This window comes from Acanthaster planci, unplaced genomic scaffold (assembly GCF_054643075.1).
Source record: "Acanthaster planci isolate LZ-2023a unplaced genomic scaffold, COTS_SCS Contig213, whole genome shotgun sequence".
NCBI classification, from domain to species: domain Eukaryota; kingdom Metazoa; phylum Echinodermata; class Asteroidea; order Valvatida; family Acanthasteridae; genus Acanthaster; species Acanthaster planci.
The window spans coordinates 27,734-37,427 of NW_028257834.1; the positions used below are offsets into that span (position 1 = coordinate 27,734).

General features: G+C 44.3%; 1 protein-coding gene across 1 annotated transcript; it reads right to left on the reverse strand.

The window, feature by feature from the left end:
* Positions 1-1,508: 1,508 nt before the first annotated feature.
* LOC110980753 (protein dispatched homolog 1-like) lies at positions 1,509-8,732 on the reverse strand. Its single transcript, XM_087132334.1, has 4 exons — positions 8,346-8,732; positions 5,508-5,631; positions 4,849-5,062; positions 1,509-4,291 (listed from the first exon to the last, which is right to left on the reverse strand). The coding sequence occupies exons 1-4, from the start codon at positions 8,486-8,488 to the stop codon at positions 1,617-1,619; spliced, it is 3,156 nt and encodes a 1,051-aa protein (XP_086988460.1). The 5' UTR covers positions 8,489-8,732; the 3' UTR covers positions 1,509-1,616.
* Positions 8,733-9,694: the final 962 nt, after the last annotated feature.

The following is a 9,694-nucleotide window of genomic DNA, read 5'->3' on the forward strand; positions in this document are numbered from 1 at the left end:
TCACAAAAAGAGAAAAATAAGAGTTCAGTAACAGAGTCTAAGCACAAGAAATGGAAAGAATAGAGACTGAAGAAATTACAATACATCTGGGCAAAACTTACTTTTTCTAAATATCTACATGAAAAGGGACCTTGCATTGAGAGAACCATACTCCTTTGTTCTCCGGCATATTCTGCCCATGTGCTCAGTCCAAATGTCTGAGTTCTTCAACCAGACACAAATCTATCAATACAGTTTAAACAAATCATAGGCAACATCCAATATAAAATGCTAATTAAAGTATAGGAGCATAAATAACCAGACAAGTTATAGCCGAAAAATAAGAAGTACAACATACCTGTAAGAAAAGGAACAGCACATGGACGCTAGTGAGTTGAGGTGTTGCAGTCGATGTTCACTCTTCAAAATGTTGAGTCAGAAAATTTGATTCTACCTCCATGGTCAGAATCACTCAGCTGAGGACAAAGACTCCAACTCCTCATGCACTAGGCCCATGTGGCTTCCAGGAAAGATTATGCAACAGGTAGTTTCCCAACTGCTGTTCCATGTCACACCCCACATCAGTGCACTCACTGTACACTAAACAGAAGTAGGCTTACAAAAAAAGGGGGGTCCGATAAACAATGAGAGACTATGCCTCTGGTACACAACGGACATCTCAAGCTAATCTGTCCATGGTCTCTACAATATGAACAGAGCATTAACCACACATTCCAAACAAATTACCAAGCCAGATTCAGTTTAAAACTGCGATTTTGGAATTGGGCTTTCCTTATTGCACCAACCGCCAGACTCTTTAAGAATATAGCGACATGAGGCTTAAACAAGTTGGTGTCTTCTGAAGAGAAAGTGAAGACTGGCAAAGCAAAAACGTTTTAATATGTGCAAAAAATATGCTGTCCCATCTTCCTAAGAAAACCAGCATTCTAGGAAGATTGACAGTTGATCATCAAATTGGATTTCAACACAACAAACACAGAAATATACACCCTGTACTCTAACTCAACCAGCTCATCGGGGTGGCAACGGGGAAATCTCCCTCCAAAAGGAGAAAAAAATTTCTTTCAAAAATGTGATGAGAAAAAAATCGACTCGAGGGAGGATCTCATTTCCCCTCCTCTCCAAAACGTGTAATAAAGTCACCAAATGTAGCCTCGTCCTTCAGATAATAAATCATTGTCTGAAGAAATTCTAAAGTTTAAAGGCTGAAAAAAAATTGCCCCAAAGATATGGTCTGGGGCTGTGCTTTGTTTGTGTAAATGAAACCATTTTCCAATAGTAAGTATTCATATCTTCCACGAACCTGCAGGGACTAATAAGCTACTACTAAAGAAGTAATGTGTCAAGCAGTGGCACATCCAGCTTCTGGTGGGGGGGGGGGAATTCAAAAGCAAATGCACTTGTGGGTTCATTCAATATGATAATGGGGGAGAAATATATAACCAATTTTTTGATAATTGAATATGACGGTTACTGTCTTTCCTACTCATCTATGAAGTATTAAAAAATCTGTCAGGGGAGCAAGTCCCCCCCCCCCCCGATACATCACTGGTATCAAAATACAATAAATGAAATGTATTGAGAAGACTTCAGGCTGCAGAGTCATGGTTCTGTGATTACTTGCCTCCTGGCAGAAGATCATTCCCCTGGGTAATAATCCATCCGTTTGTTACGGTATAGATTCCTTCATCTGCACGGATACTGGCCCCGACAGGATTGTCGTGACCCTGACTTTCGGTGATCCTTCCCCGCGTGGGTGACACGGACCTTGCCTCGGCGGGTCTGGAACCGACTCGACAGCACTCGCAGCAGGCCGGGCACGGGATGTCTCCGCACGATCCTTGCGGGCCGGCCACCAGACACAGCGACTGGAAGAAGAAGGTGCCGTGCGTCCAGCTGATGCTCATGACGAGCATCAGAAAGACGCCAAACTGATAATAACTCTGAAGTGTGGACGGCGACACCAGGGCGCCCGCAACGAACGTTGAAAAAGCCGCGATGGTGATAGCGGGCGACATGGTTTTAAGAGAGTAGAGAGAGCGTTTGATTCGGTCAGGGTGACGAGAGAGTTTATAAGCCACCCCGTAGTGAATGGTGAAATCCACCGACAGACCCACCGCTAACGTGATAATGGTAGCCTCGACTACATTTAACTCCCAGCCAAGCAGGACAAGGCTTGCCACTGTAACAAACACGGCGCTTGTTATGGTCAGCATAGCCCACAGGGTGAGGATAATATTCTGTATTGTCAGAAACAGTATACCGGACGCTACCGCCAAGGTGACGAGCATAGATGTTCTGGTTCCAGCTGCAAGACTTTGTTGGAGATCGTAAAAGGACAGTTGGTAATAATATGACGAAAACCACCCCCTTTGGAGTGATTCAGGCGCCGATTTTATCTTCTCTCCAATCCAAGTATCAATGGTCGTCCACAGTTCGTCGTTGTCGACGAATTTGAGGCTGTTTTTAAACGTCGTTTGAAAACTGATTTTGATACCAGCTAGCTGACCGTCCGTCCTCCGGAAGAAGAGACTTGGAGATTGAAAGACATCGGCAAATTTAGCTAGGCAGATCTTAAAGAGATCAGGTTCGTAAGGAAAAATCGATTGATTGCAGCAAGGGGACACATCTTGGCCGAAGATATTACAAGCTGGCCGTTCCATAAAGTCGATAAAGTTCTCGATAGTGCAATTTTCGCCCTCAAATGACGTGTGGAAGCTCTGCTCCCGCATATCTCGGCAGAAATTACGCATCCACGTCTGGTCCTCGGGACTGGAAAATGTGAAAGAATCGTCCAAAATTAGGGTCCCTCTATCGTCTGGGTCCCACCAGTTACCGTTGTCGACTGAGTGGACACCCCAAACAACCCATCCAACAAAATCCCCAACTCTGTCCTTGTTATATGCAAACTGGTCTTTGTAGACGAGATCATACTGTTCCAGGTAGTGGGAATTAATGAAATACTGGAAGTCCGAAGAGCTAGGTAGCTGGAAACCTGGGATACAGAAAATTACAACTGCGCTACCAGCAAGGAGCAACAGAAAGAGAACAATCCACAGGAATCTTAGCTTCTTCACAAGAAAGGGGATAACAATTTCATGAAACTTTGTCAGGGGTGTGAGCAGCTTGGTTAAGCAGCAACTGCATTTCCCGGTAGACTGGTCCTCGCTGGTCGTGGATGAGCAGCACCAAGCTGTCAGTTTGTGCTGCATGACGATGACGGCCGGCAGCAGAGATAGTGTCAGTCCCAAGTTCATCAGGATGGCTGTCCCCGCGAAGACGGCGAAGCACTTTACGACCACGATTTCGCTCAGGGCTGTCGCGAAGAGCGCGGCTGCGGTGGTGAAGCTGGTCACAAACATCGTGGCGGAAGCGTGGCGGAGGGTCTCGTGGACGAGTCTCACCAAGTCTTGGTCGCCAAACTCCGATCGGCACTTCTTCCACAGGTCCATGTAGACAAACGTGTCGTCGGCACCGATCCCAAGCAGCAGAATAACAGAAATGATATTGACAAAGGGGAAGAAAGGTCGCACAAATGCCACCGTGAAGAAGAAATCTGCCAAAGCAAATGAGAACACCATATTGAGGAGTGCCGCCAGGGTGACAAGGATGGAACCGGTATAAATCCAGATCAGGAGAAAAATTGCTGCGGCGGCAATGCCGAAGAACAGGCTATCAAACAAGATGGCGCTCGCAAAGAGGGAGAACTTGATAGGCATATCCACCGCCCGGAGTCGTGTGATGCCATCGGTGGCGGGTTTCTGTTGTATACTTTCCTGGAAGATCTTTTCCTGGGCGTCTCGGTCAATGATGGGTAGCAGTACCGTTGTAATCGAGGACTCCAGGGAGGTACTGCTTTCGGTGACACCCCGACCGACCTCGGCGGGGAGAAGGTAGTGGAGCATTGTGAAAGCAGCGTACTCGTGCTGTTTGCACTCGTCCGGGATGGCATTTGGAATAGTATCCATCTGCATGTCCTCTGCCGTTGTGTTGCGAAAAAACGGCGCGCAGCGCAGCAGCAGACTAACAGTGTCTGTTACATCAACATTTTCGATCTCCGTGTAGGAGGTCTTGTTGGACAGCAGTGCTACGTAGTTTCCGAGAGACCAGGAACTAGGGCAGTCGCCACGTGCGTCTCGGCACATACACTTCTCTGGGTAAGACAAATGTGACGTCACAAGTCCTTCCTCCGCCTTGCAAACTGATTTAATGGCCTCTGCTGTCAGCATGTTGCTTCCATCTACTCCCTCAAACACCAATGTTCCCAAATCAGTGTTTTGTACTGTTTGCCCTGAAAAAAACATTAAAGGTATCCTTTAGCTGCGTCAAACATAAAGCACATTTTACAAGGACACCATAAATTTTATTCCTTCTGCTGGAACAATGAAAACTTAGAAAGGACCAGATGCTTTATTTGGGCCTGCGTTTCAGCGATGAACAAAAGCAACGATACTGCCTGCTATAGACGTTGCATGCATCGGATTTCATCTGATCTTAGAATCTAAAAAAAGACCAACTTTATAAACGTGACCATATTAGCAGGCGGAAAATCATCGTTGAAATGTGTTTCACAAAACGTAAAGAGTCTCGATAAGTGAGCTGCGAATACCTGCGGATGTAAATGTCCATCTTTCAACTTCTATTTGAAAGCAACTGTTGAACACCTGAATTGTGAGTGAAATAATCATCATTGTATTTTCAAAAATTGCCGATACATGTATCTAACAGATCTGGACTCACGTTTTTTGTGAGTCGTTATTTCACAGAGCTTTTACCATGCATCAATGGTTTGTAGATTAAGAACTCTTCTTAAAAAATGACATGTTATAAGGAGGGAAAGCAACTCACATAACGGTGAACAAAAACGGATTCCGGTAGTGGTTGCTTGGTCGGTCTGCCGTTTGGTCCTTGGCTGCTGAGCAGCGCGCTCTTGTCTCACCGTTTGATCTGGGGAGCGTCCAGCATCAGCCGGGCGGAACACCACCAAATCGTCCGAGTCGTCGAAAAGGTTTCGAAGACTATTTACTCTTGCTGATTTCAGGGTCCCGCGTGCGTCAAACCCCTTTCAGATATACGTTAAAAACAATCAAAAGTACAGGCAGCTGTATCAAAAAGAAAATCGACTTGCGAAATATTTGCCTGGGGAAAATTATCGTCCTGAATTCGTCTGACGGAAGCAAAAACTTTCTTTAACATAATCACTGATTTATCTCATTACCTGGTGAGTTTTACATATTTGAGCAGGTTACAAAATTCAAGTATTGCCAGTTCTTCATGAACATGCATTACTATAGATGACACTTGACAATGAAATAAGTCGGCGAATTTCAAGGTTTTATTCTAAGCATTCTTTTCTAAACTTTAGTTTACCCTATTGTCCAAATAGTCCTTATTTTCTTTTACTGTCTGTCCGAAGCAATGCAACTTCATTTTTTTCATTGTCATAAATGAAGACGTACAAGAATGCATTACCAAGTTTTCAAAAAATTGAATCAAGTTCACCCTACCTTTGCTGGATTTGAGAAGTCTGGCAAAGGGTAGAGGGTAAGAGTGACGGCTGTGAATGCTGCCACAATCACAATAACCAGGAGGCAAATGACGTACCAGAAACGGGCTAGGATCTTCGCATACCTGGAAGCCCAAATGACATTAAAGTCAAAGCCTTGTGTTCCTCTTGAGGTCCTAGTATGACGTACCGTCGAAAGGCATTGAAACCAGTGGCGGAAGTCTGTGCCCGAAATGGGGGGGGGGTGATTTGGGATTGGAAAAAGTGGGGGCATGACTTGCCCTCCCATGAAAATTTGAAAAGCGGGGTGGAGGGGTGATACCATGACTCCATATAGAGGTTAATGTTCTTAATATGAATCTACGTTTGTAATATTTATTCAGAATGGCATATTTATGGCTTTTTAAAAGTTGTTTTCCCCTTTTTTGAGTAATATTGAATACATTTTAATCGTTTGAAGTCTGAAAAATTCTTTACAATCCGCTTTAATTTGTTTAATACTCAGCGCAAAAAGTGTGTGTATGGGAGGATGATTTAACAGCCCTCCCGCCACCTCAAAAAGTGGGAGGGGATATATACCCCAACCCCCAGGGATTGCAACAGAAACTAATAACGAAGTGACTAATGCGAGCGAATAGTGCGCCTCCAAGAGTTAGCAACGCGTCGGCCAATCACAATGCTCGAAATTTGTCGACCCAATGCGCGTATGGAAAGGGTCGACAAATTTCGCGTGTTGTGATTGGCCAACGAGTTGCAAACTCTTGGAGGTGCACTATTGTGAATCGCCCGTATTGCGCCCCACATCACTACCTCAGGAAAGCACAGCCTGTATTCACAACAGTTCAAAAGTAAAACGGAAGGCGTGGAAATAAGCCTGAATTTGAGGTGTGCATTGAGTGTCTTTCGAAGTTTCTTGAAATAGGCGCATTTATCGTTGTGTCAATGGTACGTACTGATTGGTCTGCAACCAACTATGTTATTTCCTGTCCATGATGTCTGGTGACCAATCGTGCACGCAGTGAGCACTGGGCGTAGGCCTATTCGAAACCCTTCTCACTTTTAGATTAATCACGAGAACGGGGTTGACAATAAACACATTGACGTTGTGCGAACACGGTTTTCATTATTGTCCATTTATTACTGGGGAATGGCTGGAGTACGTCAAGAACAAAATGGCGGACAGAGGCAAATTTCGCAATTCAGCGTCAATTTTTTCCATTAAACTGAACAAACTCTTTATTTAAAAAATGAAACCGTAGGCTTAGGCCGCGTCCAAAACGGGCTTGCAGAGCTATGGCTAGGTCTATTGTCTGGGCGTCTCCATGTATTTCCATTGGATTGAAGACCTAGACCTATAATCCTAAACCAAATTGTTCGGACACACGTCAATAGCCATACCCACTGAAGCCGGCATGTCCCCCACTACCCTGTCAATGTTGTCATCTCCAGCCAGCTAGAGCGCAGATCGCACATTCAGACCCAACATTGAGAGGGGGCCAGGGGGTGGGGGCACAACGAGTTTTGGCCAGGATTGTCTGAAACGGGTTCACAGTTTTGCATGTGCGTACCGTGCGGTTTTACGTGTGCTTTCCGCCATTGTTCTTGGAAAATACAAAATGGCAGCCACAGGTGGAATAGAAGTTATATTTTGGACAAACGGTACAAGCTAAAAACGGAAGATGCTATCAATGTTGCATAATGTGTACAATCACAACTATACGATCCACTTTGGCACCTCGGCCCCTAACTGTCCAAAATTGATGCGTTTCTGAATTTGAAAGGCCCGTTCTAGTTCAGAAACAACTAACAATCCTGTGGGATTTTTCTTATTTCGTCACTCCATTATTGCCTCGAGAAATGCAACGGTGATCCATCAAAAGTCCAAAAAGAAAGGACAGGAGAGACTCAAATTCTTTAATGATGCATTTGGGCCATAGAGCTCTATACAAACTAGACCGCTAACGTTTTATTCTCCACGCGGAGAAAATTTGACGCCAAAATGGGTGCAGGCATTTTTAATCCATGTGCTTTGATAATTCACAAGCATGCTATGCACTATTACCTCAAAGTCCCTTAACTTCTGTTTGTTAACACTTTAATTTAAAGCAATTTAATTTGAGACCTAGAGTCCTTAAATTCTGTTATCCTATCGGTGATCTCCAAGGATGTAAAGTTAGCAGTACCTCGCCGCATAGGCCTAGACAATCTTTGACAAAATTGTTGGGACAGGTGTCAGTAGCCACTCCCATTCCAGGTCCTCCATTCCCACGGTCAATGTTGTCATCTCGAGCGGCAGCGCCGATCGCGCATTGAGAAACAACATTGGGGGAAGGGGATTGGAGCTCGAGACGACAGATTCGGATGCAGCCTTTTATTAATACATGGTCATAAAGAGAATTTACATTCTGTAGATTATTGTGTGGCTGTTGGAATTACAGAAAGATCTGTAACATCATCCCATCTTTTCATTCAGTGTTTTCATGTGGCAGATTTTATACACTCAACTCAAGAACACAGCAATAATAAGCTTATCTAAATACAGCGACGCGGTGTGTCACTGTGTTAATTATTCACACATAGATCGCCATTATGTTTGTATAATTTGCAAGTACAAAAATGTCTCGAGATAATGACTGAATCTCTCCCAATTCATTTGTTCGGCGCGAACAGTTAAGCCGATAGGCCTCGGCCTACTTCGAAAACTTGTGCTTTGTGCAAGGCCGTGCGTGTTCCATGCTGCGTAAAATGAGGGTTGGAATATGGCGATTTGCTTAATCATTATGACACACGTTATGTGCAATGTACATGTACGTTTGATAAAGAATCATGATCCACTTACATGTAGCACACTCCACCTGGCTTGTAGTCATCAGCATTGTCGTTGATATTGTTTGCCTCGATGTCCTGCCGAGCAGTACACGCGCTATCATCAGGTCGAATACCAGAATTAGGCTTGTGATTTTGTCCCCAAAACTGGGCCATGATGCTGTCTTCTTGACGACAGAGAATGAGTAACGTATATACGTGAGGTTTGCAAGTCTGACGGTGTAGTTACCATGACAGCTGAACCCGCACCAGCAAAACGACGGTACGAAGGACTGGGCGCCGCGGACGATTCACTTAATTTATGTAGCCGTTACTTTCTGCATATTTAATGCGTTAGGTATGTTGGGACTCCCCGATTTTTTCCGGGAACATTCTGGGTAGCGCTTATTCCCCTAGTCTTTGTTCTTTTCATGCAATGTTACCTTTTGCTGGCAGTGTCACAATGCTTGTCCAGTTTTCTCAATAAAGCCAGGTGTAGTTCCATTCAATGTCACACTGCATGACGAATGCGGAGACTAAGGTAACACTAACTGCGAATCAACACAACCGCACCCTATTATATTCAATTCAATGACTAGTGCAAGCTTGACACAAACAACAAGCATTTTCTGTTTCATTACGTATTCCATGTACGTGTCATTTTTTATTACCACAGCGTCAAGGCTTACACAATGGTTGACAGTCACTACCATTTTCCGGCATGAGTTGAGAATCATCCATTATAAGTACAGTGCACACAATTATTGAGCAGACTGCATAATCATTATGTGGCCCTTGTCGAAATTTATATTCTGGAATAGAAAATTTTGCACTCTAGAGAAAGTATTGAGGGCATGCACAGACAAACTGTGCCTTGGTTGGCGTAGGCAATTTTGGGCCTGTATTTTGTCTTCGGTCACGAGAACTGAGTGGAAGCGTTCCGAAGCAAACGGCACGAGGAAACTAAGGTGTTCCATATCCGCCGCCTCACCTCCCGCCTAGTGGATCTCTCTCGAATCTCGCATCATGTTTTTGAGTTATATTGAGCGGGACGGGGGTGTGGTTTACTTCCCAATTTACACTTTATTGGTTTGTGGGCCTACTTTCAAACAAATGACACTTAAACTTTAGTTAGGCTATTAAGGTGCTATCCATTTAGTATATTAAATTTTAACGTAAATAAATGCATACATATGCCTTTACAATGACCGGCACTGCAAAAGGCAGAAGCACATTGCTAAACACACGTATCAAATTACCACTTAACCAGGACGCAAGATGCAAGACCCTGACGCCTGATGCCTGTGGGGAGACGGTAGATATAGGGCACCATAGGGGTGTCCGCTTGATTAGTCTCGAAACCGTTGGTGCATGAAACATTTT